Source organism: Dromiciops gliroides, chromosome 3 (assembly GCF_019393635.1).
Source record: "Dromiciops gliroides isolate mDroGli1 chromosome 3, mDroGli1.pri, whole genome shotgun sequence".
Lineage (NCBI taxonomy): Eukaryota > Metazoa > Chordata > Mammalia > Microbiotheria > Microbiotheriidae > Dromiciops > Dromiciops gliroides.
Genome location: NC_057863.1, coordinates 84,833,191 through 84,848,697, shown reverse-complemented (window position 1 = coordinate 84,848,697; position 15,507 = coordinate 84,833,191). Strand labels below are relative to the sequence as shown.

The window sequence follows — 15,507 nt, the reverse complement described above, 5'->3', positions numbered from 1 at the left end:
GTATGCTATGTCCACTGAGGAAGAGGCCTAAAAATGTGAGCAGTATTATGATATGACCAGAAGATATTCGGGTCCTCTAGGAGTCAAAGGTGTGAATTTTTCCCTCCTATAGTTCCCCAAGTGTGGGCACTTCATGTTTGATGCCTATTGCTTACTTACTTTTCCCACTAGTGGTGTGTATGTGTATATATATATATATATATATATATATATATATATATATATGTATTTATGAGAGAACATGCCCTATGTTTATGATATGAATGCTGTATTGCAAAACTTTTTATTAGTCTATTTCACTAAATTCCTTTGCTTTGAACTAATGATACCCTTTGACTGATGGGAGAATAGTGAATACATTTGTGAAAGAGGTAGGATTTCAGTAGATCAAAATGCCATACTGAGTGGCTCTCCTCCATTATGCTCCCCATGTTTATGCCTAGATCACACAACAAAAAGCATGGTTGCAGAAATAACTCTGACTCTGCTGATTAATAACATCAAGAAAGGCATAAAATGAGGATATATGTGCTAGATAAAGGTATTTGCCATTGTCATAATGTCCAACACAGAGTCTAAAAGGAAAAGGGGTTCCCTATAGATGATGTGATTTTTTCCCAATCCTCTTCTTTGCAGCTGACATTTCAGAGTCTCTTAATTGAGATCTATAATCATTTAAAGAAGGTTCAATTTTACTAACCAACAAAGGATAAGCAACTCATCAAAGAACACCTTTTGTCCAGGCTGTAATATACAATTGGATGAACATTGCAAAGACGTGGGCAATGAGTACCTTTGTCTTTGGCAGTTGTAGCAGATGGACAATGAGCTGGCTTAGAACTAAACTCAAGAAGGAGAATAGCTTGGACTGTCTTTTCTCTGTTTTTTTTTCTGGACTATCTTTTGGAAATTACTCAATGCTTTTAATGACCCCAAACTTGCCCCTGAAATGAAGTTTAACTTTTTAGTGTCAATATTCTTCCAGAGATGCTATTTGGCTAGGAATCACTGAATATCATAAACCCGAGGAATTAAAGTTATGTTTAATATCCTTTTCTTAAAGAATCAACTCATCTTTTGGAGCTTGAGTTATAGGACAAATAGCCACTGGTCTCATGCATACTCTGAAAATATTTTTTTATATTAAAGTTCCTAATTTTGACCCAGTCAGTCATTCTCTTGAATGACAACATTGATTGTGAAGTGAGCACAAAACCAGGATTTTTGTCTTTGAATATGTTTTACACAACCATATATTGTGCAAACCATCAAAATTTCTTTTGAAATTCCCTACCACTTGTAAACCCAGAGTTTTTTCCTTTCAATCAAAGGATACTGACCTCATTGTCCATATGGTCAAAATCCACATGGAGGGTTCCTCTGGGACCATTCATGATGATTGTCCACTCCTTCAGAAAGATGTTGACATTTTCTGGGCTATCTACAACAGGGTTGCCAAGAGTAGCCTTCATTCTAGTTAGGTATGGGTCAAAGATTATTTCTTCACATATTAAGTTAATATAAAGATTATGTGATAACAAGAGGAGAAAAACAAAATATTAATATGGCAGAAGGGTATCCTTAAGCTATAGAAGATTTTGTTTTGTTGAATTAAAACTTTTGATTATAGATCATTTGGGGAACTTTTGTCATATGGAAGATTAGCATTTATTTTTTATTCTTTGCCATTTGAACAAAATATTAAACAGAAATCCATTTCCTTAACACAATTTAGGCTGTACTATATAAAATATATCTGGATATATAATATCTATAATATCTTTAATTTAATAGTAGATTAGGTGAAATATCTTATTTTCTGTACACATATGCACATATGTGTGTATGTATATACATGTACATACATGTGTGTATATACATATACATAAAACATTTTAGAAATACTAAAAATAAACTCTGAGTAGTTAGGCATGATTTGGTTTGGCATGAATATGATTTATCAGGATAAAGCGGAGTCCTAATCCTGGTGATCTTAAAAAATGAGGTACATTATTATTATCCGCAAAGACTGTATTTCATGCTGAGAAATTGATGGAGTCAGTGGTTCCCAAACTTTTTGAGTGTGATAAACTCTTTATAATGAAAGGAAATATGTGTACACTATAACATCATGGCAGCTAGAATATTACTACCATTTAAGAAAATCCATGACTGCATATGGTACCCTTGTAATAGCTAAGCTACCTCCCAGCTTCCCTCTGTAGCCCCTAGGACTAGATGTTATCTCTAAGGTACCATCCTGAATTATGAATCTGTGATTCTATTAAAAGGATTGATTACTGGCTTATCAAAAGCCATATTCCATTCTCTAGATAGCTGTAGAATCAGGGGAATGGAGACATTTTCAAGTGATACTTTATGATTTTTAATATTTCCTCTCTCTTGATATTATATGAACACCTAAGTTACCACTTTCAACATTATATAGCAAGAATGATTGAGTTTTATATACCCTGGAATGTCATTTCATCTCTATGAAGATGTGTCTTGCTTCTCTAATTCGAGGCTTCTGACGTAGACTACTTGACTGAACAAGTTTCAGGTAATGACAGTATCTGTGGTACTATTCATTTGGAATTTATTACTAGCTTTGGAATTTGATCCTCTCTCTACACACAAAAGGAATTAACATGCTCCTTTTGAAAACCTTGATTTTAAAAGGTTTACATAGAAAAATAACAAGGAAAAATAAACTTATTCCGCTTGACAGAATATAGCTAATATAGTCATATTAGATTACTGGTAATTTAGAGAATATTTCATGCCTAGTGAATTCATTAAGGACTTCACACAAAATACCTTCTTAATACCTTTGCTAACTTTCCAGACAAGAGCCACAATTCTACCATTTCCAGTTTGGATGAGAAAAACATTTAGAGCAATTGTAGTTTGGGGTTTGACACCTAGTTTAAAGTTGTTTTCATGTAAATAGGAAACAATAGTATCCTGCTAAAAATTTCTATGTTGTAAATGTTTTCTAATCAACTTTGCCTTCCTATGGCATTTATACTTGTTATCTCTATGGCTGAAATAGCATTAATTGTTCATCATTATTATGCTGATAGAAGTCTGTTCCTTAAGCTATTTATTACTCCAGAAAGAAGTAATCTTTCCTGTAGGAGTAACTGATATTATATGTATATATCAGGGACGGCACACTCTCCACAGATATTGCTAGCATTTCCTTTTTGTAATCTATTACGGGTTAGGTAAGTCAAGCTTTCTGTGTGTGTGTGTGTGTCTGTGTGTGTGTGTGTGTGTGTGTGACTTCTGTTTTCTTTTTTCTGTCTTTAAAAAGAAAAAAAAGGATAATTTAGGGGATATCTTCCTTGGGTTCCTGGTACTTTCTTGAAAAAGCAAATTTAACATTTTGTCCAGACTACTTTAAAGATAATTAGTACATATTACTGATTAAGACTACAGATGTGTATGTTTTTTTTTTTATTGGGTCCTGTGCAATCTTTGCCAAGTAATATACTTTTTGCCTTTCTTTTTCTTCTTTTGAGTAAAAAAAAAACAACTCCTTGATTTTAAAAAATTAATCACATGCATTATAGTTAACATGTATCATGGTATTTTCAAATGTATGTTTATATTGTTTTAGCATCACTTGAACACTTTTAAACATGTTGATTTATGCAAATTGAGGGAAGTAGGAATTCATTTTGATGGGTAGTCATTTTCAGTTGTTCTCTTGGATGGGGGAAAAATCAAGAATAAGATATTCCTTTCAATATTTTTAGTGGCAACCTCTTCTGCATGTCCCCAACAAATAATGTACTGTTTTTATTTTTTTTCTCTGCTGTGTAAATGGAAGGTGTTTTCTTGCTTTTTAAAAAAATATTCCTCATCTATTCTTGAACAGAGACTCATCTGTGCTCTTGCTTTCTTTATCTCAGTGATATGACAAGAACGGTGGAGATTTCTGGGGAAGGTGGCCCTCTGGGGATACATGTAGTGCCCTTCTTTTCATCACTGAGTGGAAGGTAAGATGTTTTCCTTATTTCAGAAACCCATGTTAATGAAAAAAGCTCAATTGAGTTCATTTTCTGAAACATTTCCAGAAGAGGGTTAAGTGTGCATCTCTATTATTCAGTAATAGGCCTCAACATATTCCTTTGTTGACCACTTTGTTATGCTACTTACATGTTAGACACAAAATAAAAACAGTCCACTTATGTGATGTGGGTTAAAAAAATCAATCATGGTATCTGCACTTAGAATTAATTATGAAGGGCTTCCTTGAAGCATTCCTGCTGCAGACTTAGTAAATAAGAAGACTCCCTAGTGAATATTTTACCATTTTCTCATATTACTAGACAAATGTCCCATCAGAATGTCATCGTTCACCAAAATATACTTCAATAAATGAATGCATAGTAAAATCTAACTTAATAGATTCTCTGTAATTATAGCTTACATGGTCAAGTAAACTTTAATGTTTTTAGAAAATGAGAAAAATGGAAACAGTTTTTATTCAGAATTTCTGGTAGGTGTCATTCTAGTTACTTCTGTAGGCAAAGTGGAGATACATTTTTTTATGTTTGGTAGATTTTAACTACCATGGCAAAATACAGCCATAACATTAATTTCTCTATTGAAATAAAATTAATTCAATTGAAAATGATGTATTATGGGCAGTTGAGATGCCAAAAGCACATTTTATTGCTAAATCTATATTGATGTATGGTTATTAATATAATGTCAACATTTCTAGAATGTTTTCTTATGCACCTAACATAGATGTTAAAGTTTTCCCTGGGTAGAAATTGAAATTTGTGCCCTAAGAGATAATATAAAAAACCCACTAAGAACCTCAAAATTACTGGATGCAGAAATGACATCACTTTCCCTATTACAAGACTGCCTCAAGCCCTAAAACTGAAATTGACATGAGTAGACTATTTTTTTTTCAAAATCCATTTTACATTCTAATCATTGCATGAGATTCATTAATTGGTTAACTTTCTTAAGCTATGAAAGGTGAGTCACTGAATCATATAATTTCAAGCTAGAAGGGACTTTAAATATCTAATAGAACTACCTCATCTCTACAAGAAACTAAAATTAGAGACTTAAAATGGTTTGCCCCACGGTCATACCACTAATTAGGACTGTTAAGATAGAAGAAATATGACATTTAGAATCTGAAGTCCTGAGTTCAAATCCAGGCTCTACTGCTTGCCTACCAGTATGACTCTGGGGAAGTCATTAAGTGACTCTGAACCTCAACTTCCTCCTATGTAAATTTAAGGGGTTAGAATAATGTTCTTTAATTCCCTTCTAGAGTTATAGAAAGGGCAGCTAGGTGCTATAGTATATAAGATTTCCAGGCCTGGCATCAGGATGACTCATTTGCAAGGTCAAATCCAGCTTCAGACACTTACTAGATGTGTGACCCTGGGCAAGTCACTTACCCTGTTTGCCTCAGTTTCCTCATCTGTAAAATGAGCTGAAGAAAAAAATGTCAAACCACTACAGTATCTTTGCAAAGAAAATCATAAAGGGGCTCGTGAAAAATGACACAGTAACATATTTTTAAATCTCCTAACCTTATGAGTCAGGACTAAAACTCAGGTCTACTGAAGACCAGTCCACAGCTCTTTCTACTGATTTTCTTATCAGGTTATTTAACAGTAGTCTACTGCCTGTGAATATTCATTCACTGAATCCTTCCATATTAGGCAAGTCCAGATTTAGCAATGATATTTGGGTTGGCATTGTGTGCAGCAGGTAGCCATCTGCTACCTGTAATTGCCATGTCATCACCTTTTTGCAAATACATTTGATGCCAACTTCTCATGGAGATGAATCCCCCTTAAAAAGAAATGAACTGAAAAGCTGGTGGAGCTCTTTGGCTCATTCCCTGTGCATGTTAATAACCTTTTTTATAAACATTATGGGTTATGGCACTGAAAAAGCTGGGTTTTTTTTGAAAGGATGAATATTTACCCAGTTATCTTGAGGAATTGGGATTTTTTTTGGCAGAAGTGCATTGATACAGCTTTAGGAACTACCAATGTAGCTAAATTATTAGTCCTTTTAACTTAATAAAACTTGAATATAGCAGAAGAACTTACCATTTTAGGCAAACATGAGGAGATGTGCCATGAGCTAATGAACATGCTTCATTTTCAATAGTTGCATGGAAAAGTTTAAACTATAGAACAGCCAATCAAATTCTCACAATGTATGCTATTGTTTAAATGTGGAAGATATAATAAAAGACTGGGATTATAAGTATGTGGCTCTTATAGTTTACACTTTGAATTCTTGATGTTCTAGAACAGAAATACTATCTTGCCCCAAATTTCAAAATAACTGTACCAGAAATATGGTTTTATAAGCTGATAAGCAGAGAATGGGCACCTTTCCATTCAATAACCCAATGGAGTCATTCTGCCATTTCTTTGCATTATCCACCACTATCATAGAGAGGAAATTTAATTAGAAAACACATTAAAATAATGTAGAAGTGGAGACATGAACCAATAAATGTTAAGGAATAATGAGTTCAGCCTGAGAAAGCATACTTAACTCAACCCATGTGTCTCAATACATAGAAAGATGTCAAACAAGTGGCTGACTTTACAATACCATATGGTTTTACTGTTTGGGCATACTAGGGTGAATTAAGGTCAGAATGAAAGCCATAGCTCTTAATTTCCTTCCATTTTATTGGTTTGTGTTATTAATTCAAAATTAATTTATATTTAACACTTTGACAAAGATGACTGCAATTTAATCTATATATTGCCATTATTTTTCTTGCCTCCCAATTTCTAATATTTAACATACTGCAACTATACCTGTTATGAGACACTTACTTTAACCTGAAAGGGAATACTTAGTTATAAGTAGAAGTCTTCTTTACTAGTCAATGGGTTGATAATGAACATCTAGTGAGGAAGGAAAAATGGAAGGAGACAAAGAGAAGGCAGAAAGGAACCAGGACTTTGTAAGAGATCCATGGAAAGACGAAAGGAAGCAGACTGGAAATAAAGACAAGAAAAACAGGTAGAAACATAACATATACTTTGAGTTTACCATGTTCTGTGGTGACTATTTGTGGATACAAACTGTTCTTGATCTGTGGACAGTCGTCTGTAAGCTGATGGAGACATTTTTCATCTTTGTACTCCAAATATTTTACAAATAGTAGGTCCTTTGGTATTTTTAATTAAATTGAACTTATTGATAATTTATGTGATTTGACATTACAATTAGCTAATAAATCACCATGCTAGCTTGGTACTTGGTTCTAAGTGAGTTAGCTATATCTCTCCACAGAGAGGGGATTGTCCCCTGTGGTATACCTGCAGTTACCAAAGTATTTTCATGATTTTGACTGAATGAAATTTTCGAGAGTTCTCTGCTCTCGTCACAGAATAGAGAGAGCAGAAATCATCTGGTGTCAATCCCCAAACCAATAATATCCATCAGTTTTAAATTATATAAAATTAACTTTTACATAAATGCATTCAATGCGTAGACATGTTCTGTCAAGATATTCATCAAAGGAAGTTTGGTTTTTCAGGTCAGTAAGGTCCCCATTACATATGACAAGCTATGATCTATTAACTAAAGCTTAACCCTATGGCCTGAAAAAAATAATTCAGCTATAAAAATATCAAAGTAAATTCTAGAAAGTAATTTTACATGACTGATGTTGGGCAGAATTAAGTTAAAGGAAGATTTGGATGCCTGTTAACAAAATACTTGCTTCTATAAACTATGGTTTAGAAATGTATGAGTCCCACAATAGATTTGTTATTGTGAACTCACTATATTGGAAATCTAGATTTTGAAAAAATGCTTTCCAAATAATAATTCATATTCGGGTCTTTAATTTTAACAACTATTAATATTTAGTAGCATGTTTATGTTATATATAGTTTATGTTTATATATTAAACATTGCACTATTTATCATTATGGTTAATATTGCATTCCTTTAATAATATATTCTGTTTTGGAAATTATGTATGGACTACTTTCCTACTGCCCTATAAGCACCTTAAATCAGACTTTAATCCTGGATCTTTCATCAAATAGCAAATATAATCCCAGTTTTCTATTTCAGTGAAAACACTGGGTGGATTCACTAACTTTCTAGAATTTTAAACGTTTTCAACTTTATCTCCCTTTGTAAACTAGCAAACTTGAGCTTTCCCATAGACTAGCCCCTGTTATTTTCTGTAACACTACTTCATCACCATGTAGTTTTCATTGAGCATTTTTGCAGTGGAGACATTCCAGTAACTATCACCACATGAGCTCTGTCCATTCAAGAGTACAGAAGGTCTATGCTAATTAAACTACTAATCCCTTGGGGCAGTGGCTCAATATTTGGGGGCCAATCCAAACAGGAGCTCTGTGTTTTCACCTATACTTTCATTATAGGTTGCCCTTTTTCCATTTGTGACCATATTATTCTCTCATAAAAAGCACTCATATTTTATTTATATTTTAGATTTAGAGCAAAGGAACCATTGTAATATCCCACCAGGCACCTGTATAAAAGAAAATGACAACTCCTCCCCTCCCCCTGTACCCCCCCCCCCCCCGCCGTCTCTGTCTGTCTGTCTGTCTGTCTGTCTCTCACACACACACACACACACACACACACGTTACACTTACAAAGTCTTTATGCTTTAGAATTCTTACAGATATGGATAGGGCAAAATGAAAATACTTCCCTTACTTTGAGTTTTAATTAGGATCCAGTCACACTGGGAAAAGGAGGGAATCTCTCCCCCCCCAAAAAAAAATGGAAATTGTATAATTTTTATTACTTTTATTTTCTTCTTCTTAGTAAAATTCTACAGTTGGAAATAACAGTGAAAAATAACACAGCCCTGGATTCTCCTATTCATTGTATTTTCCATTCCCATGGGCACTTCTCAGTCCTAATTGTTCTCTCTGACTCCAATATTTTCTTAATGCCTGCATATGAAAGCCATACTTATCAGTCAATAAGCATTTATGAAGTTCCCACTACATACCAGGCAAAGTGCTGGGGATACAAAGAAAGGCCAAAGACAGTTTCTAAAGTACTGCATTTAATCTGACTCTACCCTACTCTTTAAATATTTTGTTTTATTTTTGCCCAACACCAATGCCCATTCATCAGCCTGGTCTTCTTCTTATCCTACAAGCCTATCAAATGATAGCATGGTATAATCCGATCATAGATTTGGAGCTGGAAGGGTCCTCAGAGGTCATTCGAACCACTCATTTTAATTTACAGATGAGAAAATTGATTAAATAAATTGTCACAGGTCACACAACTGATAGGAAATTTGAACCCTTATCATCTGACATCAAACTCAACACTGTTTCCATTATACCATGCTGTCTGATCATTGGTATCTCTGTACCTTTGGTCGTGTTTTTTCCCCTTACCTTGATCTCCCTCTTGCTTTCCCTTATTCTATGCTACCTATAAACGTATATAGATTTTTTCAGTCTATAGATTAATTCTCACCTTCCCTCTGAAGCCTTTCCTAAGAACTCCAAGCTTTCATTGATCCACCCTACTCTGAATCCCCAATATAGCTTATAGACTGTACCATACAATATAGCGATTGTTTCATACGTGTTGGCTTTGTTCCTTCCAACTTGCGTTACTTAGTAAGTGCCCAATAAATATACGATTGATGTCCAAAAAGAGAGAATTTAAAAGTAAGTCAGTGCTTTAACTTTTGTCTGGGTCACAAGACGCTGTAACCCACTGGGGTTAGTACATTGCAGTTTTTATATTCAGTGTGTACCTTACTGACTGGAAACACACAACTTTCCAAGAAGAATTTATTGACAGAACCATGCTTAACTATAAAGTGGACAGATGTCAAAGGTAATTTTTGTAAAATATAATGAAACTGATGGATTTTATTGGTTTAAGGACTAACGGCAAATGACATTTGCTCCCCGTCATTGATATCAAGGGGATACTACGACTTGCTTAATTTCATCCAGTCCACCGACTCTGATCTTGTAGCAACCTTCTCATATTGAGACTGCACTTGGGCTGGTCCCTGGATGGCAGACACTGGGTTAGTGAGCCCATAGTTGCAGCCCTTCCACCTTGATAAAACTACTAGAACTTGGACTTCACTGATATAATCTTGGAAAACTCAGTCACCCCCAGGCCAGTGATGAGACATCTGCTCCACACATAAACTAAAACTAGATAAATTTCAGACAGTTCATTTGTATTGTCTTAATATAAAATTATGTGGGGGTGGAGGGAAGTAGTACAATGTATAAAAGGAAATTCAGGAAGTTTTTTTTTTTGTTTCCCTCAATCTCCAACCCATTCTCTTTTTTCCAAATGAAGAGTTGCAATTTTGATTCTATTCTCTACTTCACTCATTACAGGAAGCTGTGATGTTACTATCCCAAACAAGTGAGTCTTGCCTTCTCAATTCCACTAAATCCTAATAGCCTTTGCTGTGTTACTGGAAACAATAGAAATGAGGTCACAAATTAATGTTCTCTTGGTTGGTATAATTTGTGCTATCCTTGGAATACTTATTTCACTAATGATATAGGTGGTGGTTGTTGTTGTTATTGTTGTTGTAGTTGTAAACTCTCCCATTTAAATAATGATTCAAACAGTAGTGAAGTAGGTAAAAGGTGCCATTACTTTGGATGGGCACTTATTTTGGAATAATTGTACATAGATGACATGTGATTATTCTGATTTTATTTTAGCTCCGTCCTTTTGTATTTCAGGATTCTAGGACTCTTTATCCGTGGTATTGAGGAAAACAGCAGGTCCAAACGGGATGGCCTATTTCATGAAAATGAATGCATCGTAAAAATCAACAATGTGGATCTCATAGACAAAACCTTTGCTCAGTAAGCACTTTTTTATTGTTGTATTTACTTTATTGATCCCCTGAATGCTTATAATAGTTATTGAGCTCATTATGGGCAAAATTGTAGGTAGAACTTCTGGTCAGTTTCCTACAAATGACCCCCAGTACATCCATTTAGAAATGCATTCTATGTTTTAGTACACTCAAGGGTGGCCCCACATGTGTCCCTGGCAGCCCCGTGTATGTTAAGTCATAGACTATAGCAAACCTTCCTGTCTGAATGGTTGTCATGCTTTGGTATCAATGGATGGCGTTTGTTTTTCTTGGAACGTGGGTCACTTAGGCTAGTGTTTAATGACTATTTTCACAGACTGTTGATTCAGCTTGTTAATTAACTTACGAGATGTCAGCAGTATCCATTAGTCTGAAAATCTGTGATAGGAGTTTGTCAGGACTCAATGACTAATAGAAGCTAAAATAAATAATTTTAAATTAAAATACGTGCCAAACATTTATCTTTTTGTCTTCATGTGCACATTTTATGAGAATATTCTACTGAAAAAGTAGCAGATACCTAGGTTTTAGCTGTGTTAAACTCCTGTAAAGGAGGACTCTAATAATTTAGATTGGGTCAGATGATAAATAAACGTATCTTAGGGACTGTTCTTCATTACGGAATGTCAGGATATCAAAAGTATGCTGAAGACAGCTGTTGTAGACTTCTAGAAATCCAGAAGTTTAGACTAAGCTTTTTAATATGCTAACACTCCCTAGTAAACACTAGCAGCCCCTGATGATGACATATTCAGAACTGTTTAGAAGATGGATCATTAACCAAACTGCCATTTTTAGACAATATACAAAGGAAAATGATGATTTTAATATAAGAGAGTAAATACATATAGAATCCAAGTCTTACCTTGGCTCCTTAGAGAAGATTAAGAAAACAAATAAAACAAAGAGAACAGTACATTGTTTGGAACCTCTCTGAAGGATTTATGAAAAGACATGTATAAAAATAATGACATAGAGTGTTACCTGCATTACTGAAAGGACTACCGATACTGATGAGATCAAAAATCCATTTAAGTATCAAGGTATTCAAATGTACACATAGGTGCAAATATATTAGTTCTATACTCATTCATTCTTTATCTTGGTTCATAAATAAGCATAAAAATATGAAAGCTTTTTATGAACTCAAGGAGAAATTATATGGAAATCAAAGGTTGCTGTGATATCTAATGAGTTGAAAAACTTCTGTATTGGGTGTTCTTAACCTGTGGATGGCAAAACAATTTTCTTAATAGTTTGATAACTTTTTTCAGTATAATGTGGGGTTTTTTTGTAATTGTGAATAATTTGTTATTCATTTCCAAACACTCTTCTGAGATGGGGGTCCATAAATTTCACCAAACTTCCCAAGAGATCTGTGACACAAAAAGGTTAAAAACCTCTGCTTGAGATTCTCTACTTCTTATGATAATTTTGATAATTATCATAAGTAAACAAATTATTCCCTTGTGATTTAAGCTAATGATTATAGTTGTAGAAGGTGACTTACTATGTATTGAAATAGAAATGGTTTCCTTTCAAGGTCTCAAGATGTCTTCCGTCAGGCGATGAAATCCCAAAATGTGATCTTACAAGTGCTTCCACCAAACAACCGTGAACAGTACGAAAAGTCAGTCATTGCACCTCTTGCACTTTTTGGTAATAGTGATGTTATGAGAACAAAAGTATCCTCTCCAATCCAAGTAAAGACAGCATCGAAAACAATCAATCTGACAGGAGCAAGCAGTCTGGAGACAGATACACAGATTTCTAGCCAACAAACCAGGAGTCCTAGAATACCAAGACTAGGAAGAAAGCCATCATCACCATCACTTTCTCCCCTAATGGGATTTGGAAGCAAGAAAAATGCAAAGAAAATTAAGATTGACCTGAAGAAAGGTAATTATTGAATCACAGGTATTATGTCCTATTGTTTCATTTAATATAAACATGTTGAGAAAAAGGTGATTCATACTCTTTAGATTACTTTAAATCAAAGTATAGAGTGATTCAAGGATGTATGTGCTTAAGTAATCTTATACATATTGTTCCTAAGCTTAAGTTGATTTTTTCAAATAGGGAAATAACATGTTCATATTGGGAAGCAGAGAAAATAATTATACATCATCATGTGAGCTATTGGTATGATTTTAGTTTTCTAGAAGCACAGCAGCTAGGTGGTACAATGGACAAAGTGCCAGACATGGAGTCAGGAAGACATCTTCCTGAGTTCAGATCTGACCTCAGACACTTAATAGCTGTGTGACCCTGAGTAAGTCACTTAACTCTGTTTGCCTCAGTTTTCTCATCTGTACAATGAGCTGCAGAAGGAAATGCAAAAACACTCCACTATCTCTATTAAGAATATCCCAAATGGGGTCATGAAAAATCTGACACAACTGAAATGACCATAGTAGTAGTAGTAGGCCTCCACCAGTCGAGGACAACCCTGGATCAGCACCTTGAAGAGCCACAGGCCACAGTGTGGCTGTGCAGTTGTATACAGGAGCCACAGCTCCTGAGTGACTTATAACCGGTAACTGCCACATCCCATGTTGTATCTACCCCATGAGGAGTAGCTGGAGTGTCCTCTCCAGGGCGCTGGCCTGGGCAGATCAATATGGAAAACAAGCTGTTGCCCATGCAGCAGGTTTTCCCTCTCCTCGACACTGGTGGATCCAAAGGAAAGGCAGAGCCAATACAGTTTGGCACCAGTGCCGCCGCAGGAGTTGCCAGAGGGATGTGATGTCCAACATCCAACTGCCTAAGGGACTCTGACTCCTGATTTTTCCTCAGGGTTCACTCCAAAAGCCTTTCCCATATATGGATATAGCCTCAAGGCAGCAGAGGTTTAAAATCAGGGTTTCCTTCCCCTAGGCGGGTTGCCTGCCAAGGCTTATGAGCCCCACCTGCCTGAAATGACCATATAACAATAATAACAACAAAGAGCATTTATTGTGTAGAAACACTAATGGATCTAACAAATGTATAATTACCAATCATGGCATAGTGAATATACTTAAACTCAGAAAGATATATTGAGGTTCACATATCACCTTCTTATGCTTAATTAGTGATCTGTTCTTTGGCAAATCATTTCACTTACACTTTGAAGTACAATGGAAAGAAAGTTGGGGTTTGGAATCAGAGGAATTGGCTTCACCTGTGTGACTTTGAGCAAGTCAGTCTTTTCCTTTGTAAAATGAAAGGGTTGGTCTAGTACTGATGAGGTCCCCTCTAGTCTGATATCTGTGAGCTTATAGTTTCTCAGCTTCTCTATGTGTCAAAAGGAGATCATTCCTATAGTACCTGCCTCACAGGGTTGTTGTGAGGCTTGATTTTGTTGTTGTTTGTCTTTCTTTCTGGAAGAAGACCATGACATCAGGAGGTGATGTCATGACTTGTGCTGAAGTGGATTTAAGAGAGGGAGGTCTGTGCAAGGTCTCCGACGTCACTGTCTCCTCTAGAGCCATCTGGGTCCAGTGGCAAGATATACATCAGGACAACTGGAAATGGCCCTGGATGTTTAAGGCAATTTGGAGTTAAGTGACTCACCCAAGGTCACACAGCTAGTGTCTGAAGTGAAATTTGAATTCAGGTCCTCCTGACTCCAAGCCTAGGGCTTTATCCATTGTGCCATTTAGCTGCCCCCAGGCTCAGTTGAGATAATGTGGATAGATCATTTTGTATATTTTAAAGCACCATCTAAAAAGCAATTACCATTAGTGATATTTTCTTTTTTTTAAAAAAATTATATTTCTTTTTTCCAATTGTATGTAAACATTAGTTATATTTTTCTAAAAATTAGCTTCCTATCTTTTGGACATGGCTATTTCTAAATATTATTTGATTTTACTACTGTAAATGGCCTCTGGTTCTCAATAAAAGTTTGAATACCAGTTTCCTTGCTGAAAGTAGTCATCCTTTAAAAATCACTTATATAGTGACTATCAATAATTTTGCTCATTTAGTCTTACAAATGTTTTTCACACAGCACTAGGCTTTTAGAATGTCCTTTTAGTCCACATGCTGTACATTTCTTCCATTCCATTCCATTCTCTCATCCTTGCCTCCTATTTCTATTAAGTCTCTAAAAAATCTTCATTTTCTAATTCAGAATTGTTAGGGTCACATGCGGTCCACAACATTCCTATTGCCCAAACCAAATTAAAACATAATTGGGAGATATTTAACAAAATAAAAATACAGGAAAATATAGATGACATTAATAGATGATTTTATAAGTCCATGTGTGGCCCACAGGGATCCTTATGTATGGAGTAGTGGCTCCCATTTCTATTCAAGTTTGATACCATGACTCAGATTCTTAACCCATCTCATCTATTTCTGTGGCAGACACTAACCCATAGTCATTCTTCCACCTACAGCTGCCAAATGACAGTCTTAAATCAGAGTTCCAACCATTGGTCCTCCACTACTCAGACAACTTCAGTAGCTCCCAATTGCCTTTAGGATTTATTTCATATTTAAAATCATTTGCAACAGCTTCTATTGATTGTACTTTATTTCCCACCATACTAGATATACTCCATCCAGAAGGGTGTTCTTGCTGTTCTCTGAGTACAGCCTCTGTCTCCTACCTCCTTACC

The 15,507-nt window shown here is 35.3% G+C and overlaps 1 protein-coding gene across 1 annotated transcript in view; it reads left to right on the top strand.

The window, feature by feature from the left end:
- PARD3B (par-3 family cell polarity regulator beta) overlaps window positions 1-15,507 on the top strand; it is a 1,353,776-nt gene that overhangs the window by 754,273 nt on the left and 583,996 nt on the right. The window contains exons 6-8 of the mRNA XM_043998182.1: window positions 3,921-4,007; window positions 10,758-10,883; window positions 12,441-12,796. Coding sequence (XP_043854117.1) covers window positions 3,921-4,007; window positions 10,758-10,883; window positions 12,441-12,796 — 569 coding nt within the window. The remainder of the gene's footprint in view (window positions 1-3,920; window positions 4,008-10,757; window positions 10,884-12,440; window positions 12,797-15,507) is intronic.